The sequence below is a fragment of the Centruroides vittatus genome, unplaced genomic scaffold (genome assembly GCF_030686945.1).
Source record: "Centruroides vittatus isolate TY-2023 unplaced genomic scaffold, ASM3068694v2 contig_290, whole genome shotgun sequence".
Classification (NCBI taxonomy): domain Eukaryota; kingdom Metazoa; phylum Arthropoda; class Arachnida; order Scorpiones; family Buthidae; genus Centruroides; species Centruroides vittatus.
In genome coordinates this window covers 1111869-1139565 of record NW_027121846.1, presented here as the reverse complement: position 1 = coordinate 1139565, position 27697 = coordinate 1111869, and the positions used below count along the sequence as shown (strand labels likewise).

At 26.9% G+C, this 27697-nt stretch overlaps 1 protein-coding gene across 1 annotated transcript; it reads right to left on the bottom strand.

Moving 5' to 3' along the window:
• Positions 1-89: 89 nt before the first annotated feature.
• LOC136972332 (uncharacterized) lies at positions 90-27600 on the bottom strand. Its single transcript, XM_067266887.1, is given in 23 exon segments — positions 90-365; positions 846-1068; positions 1187-1364; positions 1427-1590; positions 2010-2163; positions 2496-2666; positions 3734-3855; positions 3923-4054; positions 5191-5380; positions 5778-5900; positions 5902-5981; positions 8046-8178; positions 8538-8673; positions 9181-9403; positions 11722-11899; positions 12099-12262; positions 14203-14356; positions 17932-18102; positions 18239-18360; positions 18722-18853; positions 19194-19383; positions 20822-21024; positions 27477-27600. Coding segments are annotated over 23 exon segments (3612 nt in total). The 3' UTR covers positions 90-220.
• Positions 27601-27697: the final 97 nt, after the last annotated feature.

Sequence of the window (27697 nt, the reverse complement as noted above, 5' to 3'; positions counted from 1 at the left end):
CAACAATTTATTTACAATAAGTTAAAACAATATCATAATAATATGAAAAAATGACAAGTACACACAACTGACTTATGTTGACCCGTATAAGTAAAGAAGTTTAACAGGAAGACATTGTTTTTTAGACTTTCCTCTTACTGCATGTTCATAGAACAAGTCTCCGGATTCCAAACAAGGTTACTGTTTCACACAATTTTTTAAAACATCTTGCATTATTATTTCACTTTCCATACAGGGAATTCATACTCCGAATCATATCTGAAGCCTTCTCTGCTATCATGATGACAGGAGCGTTAGTATTTCCAGAAACGATCTCGGGCATTATAGACGCATCAATCACTCTTAGACCTTGTACACCTTTCACTCTGCAAGCAGACGTTAAAGATCATTAAACTGTTAATGACCTCTTATGATTTATCTACGGGGCGAGACAGAGGATACAACAAACAATGCCAAAGGTAAGACGGGTTAAGGTTTAAAATTAAGGTCAGACTGAATGATGAGTAATGTTTGAAAGAACAAACAAAGTAAAACTTGAAATTTACGTAAGTAGGCCTGATGTTTAATATCATGCACAGAGGTATAGAAATCATTTAGACAAGGAATTTAAGCGTGGAATTTATTCGAATTAAATAAAATTAGGATTTATAATAATTATTTTTAATCTAAAAATAAGAATATAGGGGACTAAATTTATAATTTTTGAATGTCTTAAAGTGAAATTTTTAAACAGTAAAATAATTTATAAGAACGATAAAAAAGGCAGGAATTAATTAATAAAAATTACAAGACGAAAGTATAAGAGTAATAATGAAATTTAAAACAATGAATGACCTAATATTTACCTGAGAAAAGGGTCTACAACAGCTGTGGGATCATCGGGTGCTCCCATCTTACACGTTCCTACAGGATGATACAGTGTACACGTGAAGGAACGTGACACACATGCCAAATAAGGATCTGACCACATCTCATAATGTTCGCATCCTGGAAAAGGTACGGGAAATGGGCGTGCTCCGTATTTCTTGAATGGAGGCGATAGAGAAAGGGCGATGCAAATTTTCAAAGCTGTAAAAATATTTTAATGAGGTCAATGCGAAACGTGTAATAATTAAAAGTTTATTTTTAGTTAGCTCTAGTTTTTTTTTATGGCAAAATGAAAGGCGTGAAAAGGATTCGTTCTTACCATCAACCATTGTTGCAATGTCGTAAGGATGAGTCAGGTATCTCGGTTGTATAATGGGAGGGACGTAAGGACTCGCAGATCGAAGCTTAATGTATCCTCTACTTTTAGGGCGAAGCATTACGGGAAGTAAGGAGAATGAATCGCGATAGGAGAAAGGTTCATACAATTTTTTCCAGACCTGAAATACGATAAATAATTACTAAATATAATTAACGAAACGTAAAATTATAAAATACATACTTCATCCTTTAGTCCCAAAATATGGCGAAACGCTTGTCCCGCATCCGATGATGGGGAACCACTAGTGAAGTGTATCTCGAAATCAGGAGCGTCGTCGCTTTGATTGGCATACTTTGTTTTAATAAATCCCAGACCTTCTACTCCACCCAGTACGGCCCACGGACCTGAAACCATAACTTTTATCTCATTGTTTTGCTTTGATAGATTCTTCTTTGATCGCTAATTTGTATTTTAATGTTAATGGTCAATACACTGTATAATATATATAATTAAATCTACATAAATATCGAAAAAAACATGAGAGAGATCATCATACAAACTTTTTAATTGAATTAAATGAATATAATTTAAAATAAAGTTAACCAAAGCTTCTCAACAGTTCGTAATATTAATATTCATTTACTCAGAAAATAAGTACGTTACGATTTACAATAAATCGTCTACATTGAGAGAATTAAGCTGCTGGAACTCACACAAGTGCAGTTTATTAACATTGCCTATGGGGAATGGTCATCTCTTGCTAATTATGGCAGTGTACCAAATTAAAAAATAAATAAAAAACAAGCGTTATAAAAATGCTTACCTAATCCAGCGATACTAAATTTAACAAAATTACGAAACGTCCTTAATCGATCACCAGTTAAAGTTATTGGTTTGTCAACTAGAAAATGTATTCCTTGTGGATAAATATGGTCCTGAAGGTTTAATCCTACAGGCAAGTCAGCTATTACTGGAATCTGTAAAATAGTCATTTGAACAAATTTTAATTAAATATAAAAGTTCAGGAGGAATTTTCCTCCTGAGAAATCCTTTCACCTATTTTTAGAGGTCACGTTTGATAATGACCTAGAAACCAAAGTTGAATTTAGGCTTTTATTATTATTATTGATTTAACTCTCTCGGGTCATTAGTAATTAAACTCACAATGTGTCATTCTTTAATTGTTGTCGTGATTTTTTTGATACGGTCGAATAGAATCGTGTCAAGTATCTTTAATTACACCGATAAATTTTGTTTTAGGTCACTACTAAGTTAGTAAAATTAATAATTGATAAAATATATATCTTACCCCGTGTTTGAGCAACTCTTCTTTAGGGCCGATGCCTGATAACATTAACAATTGAGGAGAATTGACAGCTCCTGCTGATACTATAATTTCTTTTCTAGCTTTCACTGTATGGATATAGCCCAATCTATCAAACTGTACGGCTCTAGCCCTCTTCGTATGATCAAACAGTATCTATAAAAACATTAATTATGAGAAGCTCAACAATTTTTTGCAATAAATTGTCGCATTAATAGCCAGACCAAAAATTTGACTAGATGTAAACGACACTATTTTTCTAATTATAATATTATATCTTCTTATATCTTAATTATTTCAATAACAATGCTACATTTTTCCGTCTTGATATAAAGTAACTTTAATTATTTATTATACTTGCAACTAGTAACGTCCAACAGAACGAGTAAATATCCATAAAACAAACACTGAAACAAAAGAAAAAAGAAATAGAAACTACACGAACAGGCAAAAAACATAAAAGTATTCAAGTAGAATACATTAAAAATTATTCAATTAAAGTACAGTACATTAAACATGTTCACTTAAAAAACAATAAAACATTCGATTAGATTACTTTAAAATTATAGAATTATTTCGACTGTGTGTGATTTTGTTTTATGCAAATTTCCATAACAGAAAGCATTATGTAGTATTTTTTACTTCCTTTTTCTCTTCCTCTTACTACAATAGATTTCAATGTTCGTTGTGCTATTGTGTGCAAAACTAGCTTTGTAATGCTAATGTTCTAATTCTCCTAGTTTACTTAAAATCCTGAAAAAAGTCGAGCAACGAATACAGTCTCTTCATTTCTATTAAAAACTCCCTCCCACCCTTTACAGTTGGGAGGAAGAATTACTTGCCCTAGAATTTGAATTTAGTTTTTGAATGTTATCAAAACAATAGAATTTATTATTATTTCTGCGTGTGTATTTTATTCTAAAAATAACAAATATTTGAATCTGGATCAGGATAATAGAAAAGTTAATTTTTAAATAGTAATCTAAAATAAATGAAGCTGAACGAATATTTTTTTCATAAACGATGAAAATAGACTTCCAATAGAAGCATCTATCATCATAAAAAGAAAAAAAAACAGACCTATAATTGAAAATATTTCAGGGAAATATTATTTATATGAGTAAATAAAGTCAAATTTATGCTTCATTAATTCATGCTTTGCACGACATTAAAATTTTATTAAAAACGAATAAAACTAAACGTATCAAAACCTTAATTTGTACCTTCAAAACGTAAGCCAATATCACAATATGTAAATTTCTTCTATGTTTAGCAGGCTGAAGAAATGCTTTACTAGTGCTACATCGTGCGCCTCTACGTATCGTACCTTGAGGAATTGTAAAACCTAAAAAGAGAATTATTACTTTTTAATATTCTAATTTGATTATTTTGTGAATATAATAGACACTTACCGGCTTGAATTGCTCCATTGATATCGACATTCGGATATCCCAAATATTTACCAGAGGCTACAAAGGAGTGTGCTAAAGGTGTAGCGAAACTCGGAGAGGATACTGTCAGGTATCCTCCAGTATTATGAAATCCTGATCGAACGAAATGAATTACTCGTGAATTTATAAATTACAGAAGAAAATATTTAAATTATAGAATCTAAAATTAAGTATATTTGGTTAATAAGTGAAGTGAAACGAATATACAACTATATACATTCAAACGAAACAATGGGTTTTCTTTTTAAGCTGTTATCATCGATAGAATATTATTTGAAATTTTTCAGGTCGAAACTTATGCTTTTTAAATAATAATATAGACGTGAGAATGTCTTAAATTTTATAAAATTAATAGAAAAATTCAATTTGTTCCGAATAAAATTGATGCACAAGCAATTGACTGAGTGACACGATTGTTTAGTCGAGTATACCTACTTTGCATCATTCAGTAAATACTTAATGAACCTGAAAGTAACGTGAAATGTCAGTATACGTTTATTTTTATCAAATTTAATCTAGTATACATATTAAACTATTATAATATTGTGTCATAATTGAAGTGGCAATGAACTATTTACCATATTATCAGTTTTTTTTTATCTCAAATACATAAATAAGGAAGAAAAATAAATATAAAAACTATTAAAGAAAGTTAGTCGCATTAGCTTAATTACAATTTGAATAAATGCGGAAATCTCTGGCATTGACATGTTATCACTAATTACTAACAATAGATAAAAGAATTTCCTGCGTAATTATTTTTCTTATTAATTAATAATTAAGTTTATGTAGTTAAAGTTATAAATTATTAAACGGATAAAAGTATCAATTTAATTTTTAATTTATATTTTATAGTAGAAGACAGTATGTTATTCAAATTCCATTTAAATTGGATAACTGACACAGTTATCCAATTTAAATAGAATGCATTATTAACTTACGATACTGATGTAACTTACGAAAAATACATGATAATGTGTAAATGACATAGAATTTTTAAAATTAAGATTGCGGCTGTTAGAAAATGTTAAAAATAGGAAATTATATAGTTCAGTAGGATAGTAGGAAGACATTGAATTCGCTCCTGTTTACAATATCATTTATTTTTTTTATTATCCGGATATTATAACTTATCAAACTATTTTATTGTCCAAGGTGATTTAATGTTTCTTTCTTTACTTAATGATATGCTATTGAAATATATTTCTTTATTCAAGCATAACACCCACCATTAAAAGCCAGGCTGGGATCACGATTATCTTCAGATTTCAAGAAATAAGGAAAGACTTCGTTCCAACTCCAACCGTAACACCCTTTTCTTGCCCAATTGTCGTAATCCCTCTTGTTCCCTCGGACATATAACATGTAATTCAATACGCTGGAACCACCTAAAATTTTTCCTCTCGGCCATTTTGAACGCTGATGAAATTTATCAAAAATTTTGTTAATTAAATTACCAAAAAGTAAATTAATAGTTCTAATATTCTACAGAAGTGTTAACTTATTGCATAATGAAGAATTATGAAGACTTTGAATGTAATTTTTCTAGGGGTATGTCAATTGATGATATATTATACTACTCCAAGGCAAAGACTATCTCCAAAAAATTGAATATTAAGTTACTCACTTGGTACCTAATTAATACCCTTAGTATGAAAAACGTTCTGTAATAATTACAGAACATTTTTCATATTAATGATATAGGGCCTTTATGCTTGGAGTGGAAGCATAAAGGCTCAAAGTCTTAAAAAACAATTGAATTAACAAGTTATATACTATACAAAAATGTATTGTAGACCAATAAACTATTTTATACCCTTCCTTTTAGTCCAAAACACGAAGCTTCTTGAGGTTCAGTTTCGTAAGCCCAATCAATTGGGCTTAATTGTAACGTTGGTGCAGATAGCGGTACATCAGTAGCACCATTTTCAAGACCACCCCGCTTCTAAAAGTAAAACAGTTACTGACGGATCTTCCGATAACCTACTTGCCAAAACAGCACCAGCTGATCCTCCTCCAACTACAAATTTAAAGAATTAATTAGAAAATTGTTTAATATTTATACCAGTATGTCAGTTTGTAAGGCGACATAGAAAATTTCGTGTATACAGTATATTATTTTTATACTCCTACATTTAACAAATTAACTCGATAAACTAATCCATTTTTGGAAGAATTTGTAATAATTCTTACGTATTATGATTACGATACATACGATAGTCTAGACTACGTATAGTGTCTCATTCCCGCAAGAGTATTGCAAATCAGGTAAGGTCGGGGTTAAAAGGTTATCACGAAAACCGGATGACCTGCTCTCTGAGGAAAACATCTGTAAGCCTTCATATTACATTCAGAATAAAGTTAGAAAAGATATGAAATGTTTTTTCACGAATATTTCTAAATTAATACGAAATTAATGATCGTAAGGGATTAAAATTCGGTTTTCTAAATTGTTTAAATTACAAAAATCTTTTATTTATTACAACTGCTGCTACTTACTACAATTACTATTACTTTAAGCTGCTAATTGCACTTAAAATTCTTAAAATATTACTTTAAAATTTTAGAAAATGATACGAAATTTTAAATTTAAATGGAAGTACGCGTGATAAATATTTAATAATACTTAAATTTTATACAGTTTATTACATTTTATTTTAAGTATACAAATATTTATATACACTTTCAAATAAATAAATAACTGTATTTAAAACTGCTTTTTTCACTATATATTTTGAACTTTGACACTTATATACATTATTGCACAGGATTAAAATAAAAGATAAGGAAAATAAATATGATAAAAAAAATCTAACTAATGTTATGTAATGTTAGTCACGTGTTTTCTATCAGCTAAATTTAGCATATCCTCTTATATTTATTCTCTTATTTACTGTAACCATAGCCTAATTTATTTTCTTTAAATAAATAATAATTATTATTATTATATACATAATATATATATAGAGAGAGATTTATGTAAAATTTTATTTTCATCTTATTATTAACTGAGCATCATCCCTTTGTAATATTATCATCAATTAACAATTATGTAAATAATTGATGATAATATCAAAATTAACATAATTTATTGACTTTTAATTAAATATTTCTTCAATTTTTATGATTATTAATTGATGATAATATATTATAAAATGATGTAATTCAATTAAGAGTCAATAAATTCGAAAAAGAAGTAAAATTATGGTAAAAATTGTTAACGTAAATTATATTTCTTTAAACTGTTTAGTGAATTTTTTCTGAGTAAATAAGTAAATTTAAGGTTGTTTCTATACAAGTATAAAGTGTTTTTATTAATTTTAAATGTGCAATAACATTTAGTAAACTAAACTTCAATAAACAATGCTTCAAGATAAAATGTTTTACAGGAATTCCTTAGAAAAAATTTCTTTTAAAGGATTTAAATAGATTGATACAATTGTATCCTATTGTAAATCATATTGCAAAAGCTTTTTACAAAAATTTATTTTTAACTAAAAACTTCTTGAAATTAAAAAAAAAAATTACAAATTAAAAAAGTGGAAATTGTAATAAATATTTGATATTTAATTATAGTTAATAATAACAATAACAATTTCTATAATGGTAAATAATTAAATAACTTAAGCAATTCTTTATTTTTAAGAAATATAAATTTAAATAAAATATTTGATTTAATAAATTTGTGTTTGAAAGATTAAAAATTTATTAAGTTTTAAGTACAATAACGGTTTTATTTTTAATACTAAATGAAAAATAAATTCTCCTTCAAAGGGGGGGGAATGTGTTAAATTTTTCCGTTTGTTATACGTATTAAAATAATTTTATCAATTAAAACTTAAGTTTTTAGAATCTTTTATCTTAAAAGATGTATACATTGTTTCAAATATACACTTCATAATCTATTTTCTTATTCTCAAAATCAATATAATCCCTTTCTGTATACATGTCTGTTTAAGAAAGTAATTACATTAATTTACTCTTCTTATTCTATGGAACGTTACAGATCATTAAAGATAATTATTACTCACGTTAAAACGCCTCTTTTTTAAAATTTCTAGCAATGAAAGTAACGTTTACTCACCGATGATGTAATCATATTCTTGACTAAAACGATCGGTTGTGAGAGGAACTAAGAAATCCGTCAGTTTAAAGTATACAAAAACAGAAAAGGGCACAAGAGCCGGTAGAAGAGGAACTAAGTCAGTCATTTCTGTCTGGCTGTATTAACCTTTTAAAAGTCGCCACTTTTATGGGACGAGCGTCACGTGACACTCACACGTGAATACCTGCACTTCACCTAAATCTGACCAACCGTTCCTTTTGGACGGAATTTTCTTGATAACGTCCCACAGACAGAGTTTACTTTTTACTATATTATTATTATTATTATTATTATGTAACCGAGTTTTAACGTAATGTAATTACGTTCAAAATCTCAGTTTCTATCTGTTCTGTTTTACGGGGTGTGTTTATATTTTTATTCATAAACGAAAAGAAATTCAATATATTCAACCGACAATATTTATTTTATTTACAAAATTCTAATACAAAAATAATGATGAACTTATTTAAAATAATCTCGTAAAGATTGTTTGATCAGATCAGAACCCTTTTCTCCAATCATGATACACGGGGCGTTTGTGTTTCCTGATACAATTGCAGGCATAATAGAAGCATCCACTACTCGAAGACCCTTCACATGCTTTACTCTGAGGAAAAAAAAAAGAAAAAAGAAAAAATTGTTACGTCCGGATGGTAACATATTTCTATATATGGGATAGCTCTAATTAGATTGGAAGTAAATATATTATAGGTATATAAGGCGCTATTCTATTTATTAAAAGATAGCAAACTTGGCCAGTTTCTCTATCAGAATTTAGTATATTTTCTCTGTTCATGCCTTCTCTTCTATCTCGAAATATTTATTAATTAGTTTTTCTCGGCATGTACTATTTAGGCCACTCAAAATCCACTTGAAATCACTATTACCACTTACAAAATTTCACGATTGACCTTTATTAAATGTCTACATTACGAATAGCCTGAATTATTCTAGCATTACTTATTTAGCTGTCAATCTGTCAGCATTAAAATATTTAGTTCATATTTAATATCATTATTATAATTCTGAATTACGAATCTATTGTCAGGATATCGAAGCCTTCCCACTTCAGAATTTGTACATAATATAAAGATACGCTTCACTTATAGATTACCTTAATTCTGGATCGACTACAGCAGTTGGATCCTTTAGAGCACCCATCTTGCACGTTCCCACAGGATGATAGATTGTGCTTGTTAACGTACGAGCCAAACAAGCAAAATACTCGTCTCCCCATCTTTCGTAGGATTCGCATCCCGGCATTGCATTTGTTAATATCTGTCGTCCGTGTTTATCAAATGCTGGAGATGTTCCTATAGTAAATGCTATTTTCATACCTGCAAACATGAAGAATTCTTGTGAAAATCGAAATAATTACTTGTAGTGATAGATAACATTATTCATAATATGCAAAAGTCGTGAAAGGTCAACAATTATGTTCTCGAGAAAGTAGAATATTAGGTTAAGAGCGAGATGTGATGAATCATCGAAATTATATCGAGCGCATCAATAAAGCTAAATAAATAATACACGAACGTATACTAACGAAGCAAAATTAGATTTAAATTATTTAATTGCCATTGTTTAACGTGAGTAAAAATATTTATAAATGTTGGTTAAGTCAGAATAATATTTAAACAATACTACGTATTCTGAAAATAAATAAATGTAAGAATTTCTTTAAATCATAACACAGAACCTGTTAAGTAAAAATAATTATTAAATGGTTGACATTATCTTAAAATAATTTGATAATAAAAGAAGTAATAAAATTTTTAAAAAATAGTTAAAGGAAAATCATAAATTATTTATTAGAAGGAACATAAAAACGCTATTTCTTGTTAGTTTCTTGTATGATGCCAAAAATACAATATTCTATATTTAACATGTCAAAATATTTCTCAATTAATTATATATCTTGCTGTAGAATAGGCTATAAAATTATATCCTATAATTAAAAACAAACTATATCAAACAATAGTTTTTAACTACGTAAAAATAATACAAAGAGAACGGATTAAAGTAAATTGTATATATGATCGTTATCATCTTCAATATGAATATAAAATTGTTTTAAAACCAGATAAATGTGCGAATATGTAATTTTCTCAATCATTTTTCTTAAATAATATTTTAAATTAGACTTTTTCTCAAGTTCACTCTATTAGATTTTTATTCCTATTACATATCATTATGGATGTCATACGATCACTTGTCGATTTTAATATAATCGAGATATACATTTGAAGCACAATTAACGTTTTTCACTAAAGAAATCGTGACCTGAATTCCAGGGTTGAATTCAAAATCCATGATGTTCTACATTCTTAACAGTATACAAGAGGCAGATCAGTTGTAACTAACGAGAATCGAGCAGTTTGGAACCATCGCCACATTCAATGGTACTAAAGCTGGAAACGGAGCATGTAGAGTAAAGGTCATAAGCACGGCCGACAAACTATTTTAGACTCTTTCTATAAAACTCCTTGTAGCGATTTGGCCTCACCTGGAGAAATCTTTCAGCCATGTTTAATGGTCTTTAACGTACGAGGCTAGCTAGCTCTTTTAATTATATATATATATATATATATTTTGCTACTATGAAAGAATTCATAAAAGTTCAGCCAAGTGACAGTTGAATTTTCCATGTACTAAATCTGGTTCAGATAATTCTCATAAGACTGTGGCCCGTTGCGACCTTTCCAATGATGAAAATATACATGAACGTAAGAGAAATTTGCATAATAACAAAACTGTAAAAATAAGAAAATTATTTATATTTACCGTTTCAATTTACATGTAAAATTGTCTTAATTTCAGTTAAATATTTGCTCAATTACTTTTGGAATAAAATTACAATTTTAGAGATAATTTAATAATTTATTTAGTCTAAGAAATGATAGAAAATAAATTATTAAACTTTCAAAATAACATAAACGTGTAACGTAAATTATTATTTTCAATGAACGTATGGTATAATTGTCAAGGTCGTATGACAGTACGCATGAATGAAGGGTCGTGTCACTCTTAAACTACATTTTTGAGATTTTAATTATTATATTTTTAATAAAAATAAGAAAATATAAACAATATCACATTGAAATTTAAAGTACGTAAAGCGACGGGTTGTCACAAGACACTCAAATAATTAAGTTGTGATATATAATTAATGGTTTCTCTTTGTAATTGGTTTCTCTTACGAGTTTTCTACATTGAATCTACTCGCATAATTTGATAAAACATGATTTTCTTTATTAAGAACATGATAAAATTAATAAAAACTTATAACAATTTTCCTAAATTGCATCAAATAATATATAAAACATCAAAAATCGAACAACAAACCTATATTGAAATTGTGTTCTTAAGCACAATTTCTTTAGAAAATAAACTTATTTATCAATAAATTTAGTCTTTTTAATACAAAATTTAACTTGCTATCTTGTTAAATTCAGTGATTAGATCGCTATAAATTACCGTATTTAGTGCTAATTAGAGTTTCTTTATGGTATTAATGTATGAAATGTATGAATTTCTATGCATAAGAAGCGACTTTTTCCATCAATATTCTGGACATGTCTATTGGTGTGTATTTATTACTTTTACTTATATATTTTTATAAATGATTTAAATTATTCTGCATTAATTTATCTACCTTCAGTTAGAGTTAGCAAGTCCTCAGGGTGAGTTAGATAATTTGGCTGGATTAAGGGATAATCATAGGGATTAGCAGAACGAAGTGTGACGTATCCTCTACTCTTCGGACGGAGAAGAACAGGTAAAATCCCAAAAGTGTGACTGGTAGCATGGGGTTTGTATCTTACATCCCAAATCTGAAACGTGTTAAAAAATATATATTAGATAATTGAAAGCGGAAGGACAACCAGCGACACGTGAAGTATCATCAGTTGTCCTAACTCGCAATTATTCTAGCGTATCTTTATGAGAAAAAACGTTATTTACGGAAGTATCTCGGATTGCAAGTTCACTTTTAAGAAGGAAATATATATATTAAATAGAATATGTTCTCACCTCTTCCCGCACACCTACAACGTGTCTTTGTACCGACCCGTGATCAGACATCATAGATCCACCGATAAAATGCAGCTCTATATCGGGATAATCGTTTATGTGTTTATTATATTTTGAGTTTACAAAGCCGAAACCTTCTACTCCTCCCAGAGACGTCCATGGTCCTTAATTTAAAAATTTTAAAATTATTTACAGCTGTTGCCATCTATCGGTTATAAATTTTATTATTTTTTAAATATATAAAAATTAATTTTACGTTATTAAATTAATTATAGATAGCATTAAATTATTTTATAAAAACCTTAAAGTATTTATATATAATGATTAATGTAAAATATATTATTTTTAATTATATTAATTAATATAGTATAAAAAAATTATTATAGAATAAAAAATAGTTTGCAGCGCCATCTGTTAACATTGATGTGAATTATCTGTGTATATATTTAAACAATTATAAAACTGATTATAATGCTGATTAATGGGCAAAAATGCCCATTAATCAGCATTAAGGTAATTTTTCACAATGTTTTAAACGTTAAATTAAAAAATATATTTTATTAGTTCTTTATAGGGAAGCAGGAAGATTATTTGGACAACAATATATTTAAAAATTCTTTAAAAAAAATTATAAATTCGATTACAAGTCTAACGCATATAAATGAACTTATATATAACGCTTATTTATTAAACAAATTGATTATTTAGTTTTTATTTTAAAATTTATGCATATAACTTGAGGAACTGCATTACTTTTGAACATTATTCTGCTATCGAAACGTTTGTAAGAAGTATATTTATAAATAGTTCAATGATATTTAAAATGTATAAAAATCAATTAGAAAAACAGTCGATATCTTGTTTTGCTACAATTGAATTAGAACATTCTTATACCTGATGCATATTTTATAGACATTAAATATATTAGAATGCAGAGCGAGAGAATGCGAAAAAAATTAAAAAAATACTGTTTCAATGATGAACGAAATAAGATGTCATTATATTTTTAATAACAATTAATTACCACTTTAATAATTACAATTAACTTACGTAATAAATGTCTCCTAATTGGTTATAATTTCATCTATTAAAAGTAAATTTAAGGTTTAAAACTGTCGCATAGCGTATTTTCAGCATTACTTGTGAATTAAATTCATCTATAAATATCTCCTTTTTACCTATTTTTAAAAATAATGTTAAAATTGCATAAAAGAATTTTAATTATCGTTTCTTTACTCTAATTACCGTCTTAAAAAAGAAGTTTTTATAACGTAGAGAGCAATTATTAAAGTAAAACCCTACTTTTCGCATTCGTTTCTTCTCTGTACACGTTATATTTTTTGAATAAATATAGTTAAAGTACAAGAAGAGATTATAATCTTATTAATTAAATCTTTATATGTATACACTTGCACAGATTTAATTGATAGAATGTTTTATTTCCTATCGTAAAATTCCGTGATAAATATACGATAATGGAGTAACGTTATTTATCGAAAGAAGAGAAAAAATCAAATAAAATCTAGACTTTCGCTCGTGTTATTATAGTAGCATCAACTGGCACCGATTGTTTTTTATTGCTACAGGCGATAGCAATCTTATCTTTCGAAGAATAATAATTATATGATTACAATCGAAGGATATTTTTCCTGATTTTATTAGAATTATTTACTCTATGGGATAATTGTTGTTCCCATTTCTCTTAAAGACATTCCAAGGATTTTAACAATAGAGAATGTAAAGTAAATTCATCGAAGAATTAAAAATTTGATTGCATTTTAAAAGAAAGTTTAACTTTTGTTATAATTAATATTAATAAGTGAATAAGGAAAAGAAATATTTTATTTTTTATTGTTGTTTTTGTTAAGTGAAATGCCAGATAAACCTATTTTTACATCTGTCATTGCATTCACGCTATTTAGATTTCGACATAAAATTTTGAACCATTTTGTGAGAAAGTACTTGACGCTTGACCTACCAACTGTAAAATACAGGATACGTTCAGTTTGATTATTAATAATAATATTATCTACATGAGTAGAGTTAACATTAAAAGATGATATAATGACATTTTCCTTAAATAAAAATTATAAGATTAACTTACCTTCTCTTTTCAACAGATATCTTTTGGCGTTATCTACTGTAAAAGTCGACTCGAACGTTAGACTGACGTTAGATTTAATAGTAAATTCAATACCAAAAGCGAATATATGATCTTGCAGATTTCTACCAACTGGCAAATCAGCAATCACTGGAATCTAGAATTACATATAGAATTTAATTCTCTACAAATACTATTTATTTGTATATAGAAATTTATAGTATATTTGATTATAAGTATATAATGAATGACATTTTCTACAGTTTACATCTACAGTACGAGTAAATTTAGTCGACACAATGACCTAAACTCATTTACTTTTGACTTAAAGAGTCATTTAAACAAGTAAATTCATTCTACAACTCAATTTTATTTGATATAATAATAGTCTCTTTATGTTATACAGTATAATATAACTTTAACAGGATATTTTACGTCCTGTTAAAGTTCAATACCATTCTGGTAAGAGTATTCATAACTGTATATAAAACAGTACAATAAAAAAGATGTTTTTATTGTACGGTTTTGTTGCCGTTTAAAGATGAATGCTTTATATATTTTATATTCTGTAAAACAGTATAAATATAATAAAAATAACAAGGAACTTAAGTTGCATTGTATAAAAGTTGCATCTTGTATTCCATTATTATCTTCTGATCCGCTTATCGTCACTTTAATGTTATTACCACAGCGGGCATTATAAAATATCTGCTATCGCGTGTACATTGCAGAGATAAAATCATTTATCAACTCTGAAAGTTTGAAAGAAAAGAAAACTATAGCCTAAAATGAAATTTCGATTAAAAGATTTGTTCGGAATTATAAAAGCAATATAATGGTGTAATTTCAGATATTTAAGAAAGATACGTTTAGATTTATGAATCAGGATAGCGAGTGTGATAACGATCGATATTTCGTAAGCAAAATAAAGTTGCATACAGGCTACTTTGATTCTTATTAGCATTGCATTTTATGGCTAAAGTCTTTAGCAAGCAGGGAAATAACAATTAATGAATTGTTTTAAAGATTCGTTATCGCAAAAGTAAAGGCCAATAACTAATCGGTTAAAAATCTTTCCTAGATCTAGAGTTATGATTTTCAAATTCGCCCAATACCCTAATGAGTTTCACCTTAAAAGTTCTTTGACGTAATTTTTGACTTAACATTTTAATCTGCATGTATAAAACACATTATAAATTCCTCATTAAAAAAAATTATCATTACCGTAATCCGTAAATCTAAACAACAGAATGAACTTGAAGAATGATCTAAAGGACATCAGCACAAGAAATTTGACCATTTACAATATCTTATCATTGAATGAATTATTTTTCTTTTTTCTTTCTTTTTTTTGAGAGATGAAATAAAGATTTTCAATTGTGTATTTGAATAGTATCTTTGAATGCAATTCCATACAATCGAATAAAAAACAAACAATAGAATTGATAGAATTAGATATATAAAAAGTAGAGAAGGATAAAAATTGGGTTATATCAGTATCAAGCATCAATTTCTGAAGATTCGGTTCATATATTAATATAATAACACTATTAACATTGCAGTCGAAGGCAAAAACCATCATTTACAGGAATTTTTTTAATTTAAATTTCGATTCTATAATTAGTTTTCTAACAAAGGGTGAAAGGTTGTTTATTACTATTGTCTAAAAAGTCTCTGGTATTTTGTAAATAATAATTAAAAAAATGATGATTTAGAACGGTTTTTAATTGTGTTAATGACATTATTTCGGTAAAATTATTATTTAATCTATAGAAATAATTGTTTTTAGTAATTTTATAAACGTGCTTATAAATTCCTTTCATAAAATTACTTGATATAAGTAAATTATTATTATTATTATTATTCAGAATCACGATCAGCACAACTAAAACAAAGCAAATTAAGAGAAAATTTCTTTAAACATGATGACTTATTTTTTTAGATGATTGAATGTAATAAATATTCATGAGAAAATAATTATCTTATAAATATATTTTATACAATATCCAGTGATAGATGAGGGATACTCAAACATTTTTAGAGCAAAACAAAATGATAGCAGTTACCTGAATTCATTCGTAATTGTAAAATCTGAGACAAAGATCCAATCAGTAATTGTGTCTGTATAAATCATATTTAATATAAAAAATTAGTAATGATCAGAAAAGGGAAAAGATTTATCAATAATGGAAAATTATTTAATTGTGTTTAATTTTTGTCTACGTTAGACTTAATATATTAATACGACTTATTATACTGGTGTTGTTTCAGCTTTCCCCCTCTTTATTGCATACATTTCTGTAGAAGAATTGTAAGAAAATTTATCAATATCTTAGAAACCAGAGATTTAAAGATGAAGAAAAGAATTTTAAAAAATTATACTCGTTTTATAAGTATAATTCACAATGCTATGCAATAGAATTGAAAATAGTCATAATGTATTTCACAGTTATTCATGAAAAATGTCAAAACAAATCCATTACTACGTTGGATGGCTGCACAATTAATATCTTATCATTCGGGTTTATATAAGCGTATAGTTTCCTATACTTGTATATATAAATAACACACAGTTTATGATATAACTAAAGAACCATTTTTAGTTTTCTGCACACCTATAAAACAAAATTGAAAAAAAAGGATAATCTACATTTAACTCGAAGTGCCTAGATGATAAAAATGATTTAACTATTTTAAGTTTATTTTTAACGTGGGATAAACTAGATTGTCTGTTTTTAAGCCGATAATAATGACGATGATAAGTAATTTTTTTCCTGAAAGGATGGGAATAACGATAAAATACATGGGAAAAAATGTTTACCTGGTAACGATAAGAGTGTTTCCCAGTAATAAACGAATGCATCAGTATAACATTAATTTATTTTAATTTTCGGATGAATGTAAAACCAGTTAATAAAAACAGTATCATACATGAACACCTGCAGGCGTATCTTGAAGTACTGTTATTTTTAGTATCTTATTCTTAGATATTATTATTCCACTAGCAGTATTTCAAGTAGGACTTCAGCACTAGGTCAATCACTCATAATTTACAAAAAGACTTTAAAATTATACATATATGCGGTTTTTTTTTTAATTTTAAAATCTTAAATAAATACTCTAATCACGACAATGTTCTACTGCACGATTAATAATCATTCAACCTAATTTGTTGTGGTTTCATAGTAAAGACCTTCAGTACGTCGGCCTCGATTACTTTTTCTACTTTCTAATAAGCAGAGATTAAATTTGTCTATAAGAAGTAAATACTGTTTTTTAATAAGCTTACATCTTCCTTAACTTATAATTTACTTATAAATTAAATAAGAACAACTTCAGATAAAGATATAATTAAACTACTTTTATAAATATACCTCAACTTTCTTTAAATATTCATATCGATTTTCGACGTATGATATAGGTCATACGACAGTGTTTTTATTGTTTTCGTTATTCAAACAGAATTATTAAAACGTTTTATTGACCTTAAAATGGTATGTTTTATACAATATGATATTAGAGTAGCTATTTAGGTGAATTTACAAAGGATTACCCTTGGGAATTCCTAATTATGAAATGAAGATTATTTCAAGGATTCAAACGGAAATAGGACGTTTTGTAAGAACACAGAAATACTTCTAACAACTGTAAAATGCTATGTATTAAAATTCTTGTAATTTGAATTAGTATCATGTAATTTTTGATGAAAAATTATAAAGTTTTCTCACTTACGTTATGTTTCTCTAATTGCATTTTTGGACCGATACCCGACAACATCAGCAACTGAGGAGTATTAATGGATCCAGCTGATAAAATGATCTCTTTTCTTGCACGTACAAGAGTGGTAAGTCCACCTTTATCGACAAGAACACCTCTTGCTGTTTTCGTCTCATCGAAAAGAACCTGAAATTTACATTTCTTTATATTAAAAAAAGTGTTAAAGATACATTTCTTCGCGTGTTTAATATGAAGTAACCAAAGATTAAGTTATTAATTATATTAATTAATAATAAATTTCTCTTTTTCTACTTTTACCAACCTTAGTGACAAAAGCATTAACGACAATATCAAGATTATGTCTATCTTTTATTGGGTCTAAAAATGCAGATTTCGTGCTCCATCTTCGACCTTTATATGTAGTACCTTGAGCAGGCGTAAACCCTAAATTTAAAATAACGATATAGAGATTATATATTAATCTATTAAAATGTACTTACTTTAATTGTTATAACAGTTAAAATTATTCATCGCCTTTAAAAAAATATATATCATCATGTTATATTAATGTAAATATGTTTATCAGAAATATACAGAATGGTCCGTTTATAATGTTCCTTACAACACAAATATATGCACAGAATTGATCAGAATAAAAGTTATGTATTATGTATTCCAGGGACTTTGAAAACGTTCCTCGAAAATAAATAACTTTTATTCCGATCCGTTTTTTAATTGGATGTGTTTTACGAGATATAAATGGACCACCCTGTTATTAGAATAAATCCGGAATAATGTCTGTCACCAGTTTGTGTTGGTCCATTAGCATCTTGAATAACAGGATAACCCAATAATTTTCCAGCTTCTAGAAATGATTGCAAAAGAGGAGTTGAATAGGTTGTAGATACTGCCTGATAGCCACCAATATTGTGATAACCTTGAGTAAAAAGACAAAATAATAATAAAAATAAATTATTTTTTTAAGTTATAGAAATATAGTTGAAGAATTTGAAAACAAAATGTTAATATTAAACAATATAGAATGAAATAAATGTTAAAATTAAAAATATAAGCAGTAAATTATTTTAACTATTTTTTAGCATAGTAAAGAAAAACACTAAATTGACAATAATTCAGGAAACTTAAACAAATAACATCAAAAATTAGTTCGTTGCTTAAATATACTTAAAACAGTTTATAATGAAGCGTTTTAAAACAAATTTCCGCAATTATTTTATAAACTTTTAATGTTTTAAAATTGTAGAAGTCGAATTTACCATTGTAAGCATAATCTGGATCCGTTTGATGTTCCGACTTGATAAAATACGGATATACATCGCTCCAACTCCAACCGTATGCTCCTTCAGCGGCCCATTTATCATAATCTTTAGGATTACCTCTTACGTAGAGCATAAAATTAAGCACGCTAGAACCTCCTAAAACTTTCCCACGAGGCCAGCGACAACTCTGTTGAGTTCACAAAAATAAAAACCATATAAAAATAGTTTATCATAAATTTTATATAATAGTTTTTCACAGCATTAGAATGGAGCCAATGTTTATTAGTCTACATACACAATGGTTCTGTGTTCATAACAAAATAGAACATATATTAAGAAATTATAAGATATGTTTAAACTGTTATTATATATTTTAACTTTCTAATATTTTGCATGGAATTTCAGATCGAAAAAAAACAGAAAACGTCACACAAGAAGCTCCTCCTTGTTTCTTTGCTTGTCCAATGTATACAGTTACAAAATTCAATACAAACTCTCCATTCTTATTGTGAGGAATGCTATATTGTTATGAATGAAACTAAAGTCTATTAATGATATAACAATATTTTCCTTGTTTACAATAACGTTTAAAAAAGATTAATCATTTTCAGTCTATACATTAATAACATATTATTTATTTTTCAATTCTCTAAATATAAACAACTAATATTATTCTATTTTAAGATAATATAATGAAGAGAGATTTAATGTGTATAATCTGGGTAATTTGTAATTTAGGTTGATGAGCTCTTAACTATTACTATAAATAATTGTATTATATGGGAAACAATTATTCGTAAGTTTGAAAATGTCTATTTGTAAGAAACTTTCCTGTTTTGTAAATTGAATTATATCAAATCTCTTTATTTATTTTTCCCTTTAAAATAGTTTTTAGTATCATTAAATTTGTTTTTAGATACTTCAAGCATTTTAGTATTTTTTTTAGGAAAATTTTTCTATATTTCCAAATATAGAAAAATTCTTCCTTTAATCATTACAATTGTTTTTAATGTATTTCGTGAAACAATTCTTAATATAAAAGGAATCATTTTATTTCTTCAAACCTAATTTAATTATTTTTTAATTGTAAAAGTCATTATATGTGAACCATATTTACTATAAAATTCCCGAATTGTTTAGGGAAATCCTATATTAAAAGTTTTTAATGTAGTAAATGAATAATGAATATCATTAACAGAATAGTGTGTCATGTCTTTTAGTAATTTTTTTTTCCTTTAAATAATTGACTATGATTAATATTCTCTGTACCGAACTAATCAATATCATTAAGCTTATTATTTATGACGTCAACAAGTTTAATTATCGATAATGATGATGTATATTTAAAAAGCTTAAAAATTCTATCATCTTCGTTTCTCCCGTCGGCAAAATTTTTAAAGGTATGACCCATTTCTTAGAACCCTATGGCAAAATATAAGATGATAAAAGTTAATACCCCTCCACTAACATAATTTTCATAATTCCGATTTAAATCTAGAGGGAAAATTGTAATTTCGAGCAAGATGTTCTACTTCTGATTTACTATCAAACGGTCAATCTCCTATTTTATTATTATTATTATTATTTTCACTCGTACCGAATTCTTTCTCGTGATGTTCGCATACCTTTTCTTTTAAACCTTGACACGCAATAGTCTGGGGTTCGGTTTTGTATTTCCAATCGAATGGACCTTTTTGCAAGTTGAAAGCCGATATAGGAAAATCTGACAGAATAGTTCCTTCATCTCCGGCTTCTAGCAGAAGAACGGAGATATGATGCTCCTCCGATAATCTATTGGCCACAACCGCCCCCGCAGAGCCTCCACCAACTGAAATTAATAAACGAATAATCAAATATTAAAGAGCAATTAAAGTTAAACTGAAATATTATTTAAGCGTTTTATATTTATAATACTATTCCTCATAAAAGTTTTTCAAATTTTAGATGCTATTTTAAAAAATATAACGAGATCCAATGGCGCGTTATAACTTCATGGATCCCAGGCAAATTTAAATTAGAGACCCCATAGTGCTGATTTCAGACATTTTCTTCAGAAGAATTTTTGGTGAAATATATTTTTTATAAAAGATTATTTTTTGGATGGGGGAGTCCAGCAATTGCCCCTTTTTGACCATAGGATAACGGGATCTCAATAATGGTTAACGCATAACTCAGCATTTTCCTTATCTTAATTAAGCATAATGCTGGACAAAAATACTTTAAAATTCGATCCAAATGCTGTAAGAGCACGTATAAAATTTTTTTCGTTCTGTTATAAAACAAAATTATATAAAGTAAATATATGAATTAACTTATATATAACAGAATGTCATTGAGTTGCACCTACTGTTTGATTGTGCTTGCGATTATGGAAAAAAAAATAGTGTGAATGAAACTTTGGAATAATTCTATGTTTTATTAAAATTACTTTCAGTTAATGACACAGTTTTAAAAGCCAAGTTAAATTCTTTTTATGTAAAGAAATTGAGATAATATCAGCACATTAATATATATCATTAGCTATAAATTTTTTTTTCCATTTATTTATATAAATATTACCAGTTTAGGAAAAACAGTATTTTATTTTCTTTCTGTTGTTCAGTAATGGCAGAAGTTTCCATATATTACAATCGAATGGATGAGCATGAAAAGATAAATATTCTAAGGACATGCCTCGAGAATCAAAGATTGATTTTCCACATGTATTTGACGCTCGAGGCAAAAGTATTAAAATTAAATGAAATAAATAAAAGGCACGAAATATTATTACTAATTGTTATTGGATTTAAAAAAGTGCCAAATATATTTAGTAACTAAAGATACCATTGTATTTGTAACCAAGCAACACACGTGAATATGAAGCGAATGCCAAATTTTTAAATGTTAAACAATCACGATACTTAAAAAAAAAAAAAAAATACATTTCACATATACTGTATAAGAATGTAGTGATTTCCATTAATATTATTTAAATTATTTATAGGCCTATACTCAGAAAAATCTATGTGTAATCTCTAGCGTATATAAAAAGGGGATAGAGTTCGTTAAATCAAATCTATTCTTTTTCTATTTCAGTGAAAATATATTGAAATTACATTAATTACAATATAAGGATATATTTAAAGCGTTCTAATTACTAGTTCATGCTTCATGAGATACAGAATAGAAATTTTTTTAAATAAATTTGTAAATAATTATTTTTAAAATATCTTATTGAACTTTACATATTTCATAGAAAAGTGCATTGTTTAATGTCGCAAGTTAAAGAGGATTTTGCACAACAGTCAAAAATCAAAAGGTTATAAAAGCAATTTATTTTAATAATCGTAAAGAATTCGCACTTGTAAGGACGTAATCAATTGTTGCAAAATTAATAATGGAGTTAATCATTGAACTGTCACTACTCCACTTATCTGTAATTATTAAAATCATACAGTTGATATAATTATCCTATATATTTCTAGTAAAGCAATTGGCACATTGATACAAAAAGACAAATGCTTCTGAAGATAGCATAAATTTAATTATTATAGATTCATATTCATTATATTATAAACAAGGAATGAAAGAAATGAAACGAATTGATAGAAGTAACAGTATTCGATCAAAGTAAAACAATTTGTAGATTTTGCAGCCAAATATCAATAAATATTTATTGAACAAAACGTAACGTTACTTTCTGTACATTAAAATTTTTATAATTAATGTATCAGCATTATACACGTGTAAAAGTAAGACGAAACACTTACAAAACCCATATCTGTAGGTCATAAGTATTATGTGTGTCAATTACTCTTGTGACTCGAATTAATATCACACGTAAAAAAATCCTACGTAATAGTATACATTATGAAAATTAATGCACAAATATCTTTTTATATGTGAAATAAACATGCATATATATACATTTTTCATAGATATTTCATATTGCTTATGAAACGTTTTTAATTATTAATTATAAATATATCTTCATTTCTAATAGTCATAAAAATAGAGAAACAATTGTATTAATAAAACATTAATTTTCTATTTAGCTAAATATTATTTTAAAAATTAAGTTCTTAAAGAACAGATAAAATCAAGTCTTTCAATACACATGAGTAATTTGAAACAATAATTTAATATATTAGTTCTGTGGATAACATATACCAGCTTTCAAATCTTATGAAAAAGGTATTCTTATATCTTATTCATAATAAGATTCGTTTTATTGTGCTGTTCCTGCATGCCAACTGCATAATGAAGAAACATGAAAATAGATTGAATTGGATTGATGATGCAAGGCAACACATTTGGTGATCGTTGTGCTGCCAAGGGAGAATTTTCTACAGAAAATTTCCTCTATTTTAACGTTAAATACACATTAAAAAAAACACATTGTCAACCAATAAAATTTTTACACTTGTAATCTTACATAAATATGATTATAATAAAATAGTTTTCAATACATTTTAAAATTATTGAATAAATTTAGTTAAATTTATGTAAGATTAGAAGTGTAAAATTTTTGTTTTAAATCGTATTAAAAATAGTTTCAACAAAAAGAAAGAAAAGGAATACGATGTGACAATAATTCTTTTGTTGTTCTTAGTATTGCTGCTAAGTTTTTTTGACATAAACTTGTTCTACTTTGCATCAGGTATCTTCATATTGTGTCTACCAGTGGACAAATGGATAAACACTGAACACTCGCAGTTGTTCAGTGTTTTAATCCTTCCAAGTGGTGAAAATGTGGAGTTTTCCGGTTTTCTTCGCATGTTTAATGTTAAAATAGAGGCAGTTTTCGGTAGAAAAGTCTCCCTTGGCAGCACAACATTTGGTCGATCACCAAATGTGTTGCCTTGCACCATCAATCCAATCCAATCTGTTTTCATATTTCTTTATTATGCAGTTGGCATGCAGGAACAGCGCAATAAAACGAACGTTATTATGAATAAGACAGCACTTGCCTTTTTCATAAGATTTGAAAGCTGGTATATGTTATCCACAGACTTAATATCTTAAATTATTGTTTTTCCATGAAATATTTCCACATCGATGTTTTCATTTATGATAGTTTTTCATAATAAATGTATGAAAAAGAAAGTCATAACTTCTGTACGAAAATATAAATAAAATGTTAATGCATATATAACTTCATAATTTACATCGTTTGTAATAATTCTCAATACAAATTTAATAATACTAATCCTAATTTTAAATAAAATAAAAGATTTCATTAGAAATTGGTCCATTTCACGACATGATTTTCAATATATGTTTATTTTTTAAAATATAATTATCGTTTTTAGAGTGTCAGATTAATTTTCATATATTTATTTTTAGTTTTAATTTCTTAATGTAGCGAAACTAGTAACGTGTGACATTAAGTTTAGAACTTTAATTTGATTAAAAAAAAGTACAAATATCGTTTCTATTTATATGAATATATACTAATGTAAAAAGATTTTATAAGATTATTTACATTTATTAAAAGTTATTTATAAATTTAATTCAATATTTTACGTTTTTATGTAAATTTTTCAAGCGTTTGAAAATGAGAGATTCAAAGAGATAAGTTTTATTTTTCCCATCAATTATTTTCTCGTGTTTCAAACTTTTTTTTTATATTAATTTTTAAATATTTTTCTCTCTTTGGGATTTTTTTTCGTAAATATAAACTCATCTTTCGTTATATAAATAGAATATATAAAATTTTAAAAGTTATTATCTTTAAAATTTTATATATTCTATTTATATAACGAAAGATGAGTTTTATAAATGAATTACTATTTATGAATTACTGGAAACTACTTCAAATATACGAGATGTGGGAAAAAAGTATAAAGAAAAGACATAATATCTTTTAGTACATACAATGTTAATTTAATGTATGTACTAAAAGTTTACAAAATAGAGTTTAAAACGTTTAGTATAGCTTAATGATAATTGACATAGTTTCAAACTTGTATTTTGTCGTTGTGCTAATGTTTTCCTAATGGCACTTGAAAACATTTAAAACTGTCTAGCTAAAAAAAAAAAAAAATTAATATGATATTGTAAATGAACTGATTTAGAATACTGGTAACACAAAAAGAACTGAAAAAAATCGCATATAACCGCCCTAAAATTTCATTTACAACATCTAAAAATAAATTGAAATGATATACAAAACTGGAATATTCGCTTTGTTTTAATCTGTTCTGAAAATCAACACGTGCTATGAATGTAAACATAAAAATGATTTTCAAAATCGAATAAATTCAAAAATAAAATCGATTTTCTCCTCTAGGAATTTTCAGTTATCATGTAACTGCTCACATGAAATATGAACGTGATAATAAATGAAATATATCTAAGCATTTAAGAAAACAATGATTCTATACGTAATTAAATTGACTTTCAAACGTATGCTCTGTTCAAAATAAGCAACTCGCAAAAGTCCATATACAGAACTAATAGAAAAAATAATATTTAGAATCATACGTATCAATTTAATACCACTTTTTGAGTGCTTACTACTTAATCCTATTACTGCCGTAAATAAAATAAATTCAGAAATTATTAAACGCTTAATCTGTAATATTTCATGATTTGTCACATAAAATGAATTAGGTTTATATGATAAGCCTTAGAAAATCCGGTTACTATTGATGTAAATGCTTACATTGTTAATATTCAAGTTCGTTATTTTATTTTTTATTTTTTGGTTTTCTTTTGATAAAAATATCTCTTATTATTGTCTATAGAAAATACTAACCGGTATATCTACCAGTTATTAATTTTATTAGAATTTACTTTAAGTTTTCATTGCATAGTTCATAGGATTTCACGATACAAAGCAAACTACACAATATTTTAAATGATACAGAAATTTTTACGAAAAGTTTTTCGTGGAAATTTCTGTTAACATTTGGCTGTATTTTTCGCGTTGTACTTAAATGATTATATAGATTAAAGGCTATAACTAAAACGTTCAGTTTATTCTTTTAAACTTACTTGTTTTAAGCCGTCCTCCTCTTTGTACTTACATCTTGCTACATCCAGCAAGAAAACGTTTTATCTAAAGCATCGGAGTAATTAAATATTTAATGCACAGCAAAACGTTAATAGACAAAACGTTTTTCGTGAGAAATTCTGTCTAGTTTAAAAATAGTCATTTTTATCGTAAAATCCTGTTAACCATGCAATGAAAACTTAAAATAAATTCTAACAAATAAAATAAATGATTGGTAGATATACAGGTTAGTATTGCCTACGACAATAAAGAATATTTTTATCAACAAAAAACAAAGAAAGAAAAAATTACAAGAGAGAACGTGAATATTAAGAATGAAAAAATTACACTAATGTTAAACCAGATATTCTTAGGACATATCACATAAAATTAATTCATTGTTAATGATAAATCATGAGATATTATAGTTCAGCATTCGAGTTAGGCATAGTTTAAATATTTATCATTTATTTAAATCGTTTTAATATCTATTTTATCATTTTATGATCTTATCAAAATAGTTATATAGGCCTAAATAAAAACTTTATGAACTTCGTAAAATATTAGGAGTAACAAGAACAAACGAAAACCAATCTTTCTACTTTATAATATCTATTATATGCTAATTAAATATATATATATATATATATATTCAAGACTAGAATGAAGCATAAACGGTGCAAGAAAGTTAAACTATTTGTATTGCATAAACGAAGGCCTAAATATCTATTATTACTTTTGTAATTTATATTTCTATTTAAAAACCCTTCTTGTTGCATTGTAAATTAATTAAGAAATTTTAAATATTAATTTTAAAAATGAAAAAAAAAATTATTTCAATTTACATAACGTTAATTTTAGTGAGAAAGTTTTATATTTAATTATTAAATTTCTAGGTTAAAATATTACATTAATATAATTCAATGTTGAAATGAGGTTAATATGCAAAAAAAAAAAAAAAAAAAAAAAGCAGAAACTCTGGCTGTTTTTTTTCATATCCGCAAATTCTTACTACTTACAAATGAAACAGATTCTTGAAAATCTGTTGTGGAAAAAAACCTTTAAGCCATTGTGATGTAATGGTTTGCAAGTTTTCATATAGAATTCTTGAAAAGTTTTAAACAATTATGAAATGGTAAAAGTATTTTTATCTTACGGAAACTGATGATGCGGAAACAGCATCTTTATGAAAAATATCAATTGAAAAAATACTGTTAATCAATTCTACCGTCAAAATTAAGGAATAAATCGAAAATTTACACTAAAATTTAAAATATCAAATACTAAATTAAAAATTTACTTACCTATAATATAATCATATTCGTCTTGAAAATATGGTTTAGAAATTTTAGGTTTAGGCGGTGTTATTCTTTGCAGTACCAATGCGGCTGCAGTGAGAATGGGTATTAGAGTCATAAAATCCGTCATATCGAAATGAAAGTTATCAGTTTATGAGCTTTCTTTGCTTCAGTTAGTAGACACGCGGCTTTTTTCCACGCCCCGCAAGTCACATGACCTACTTTAC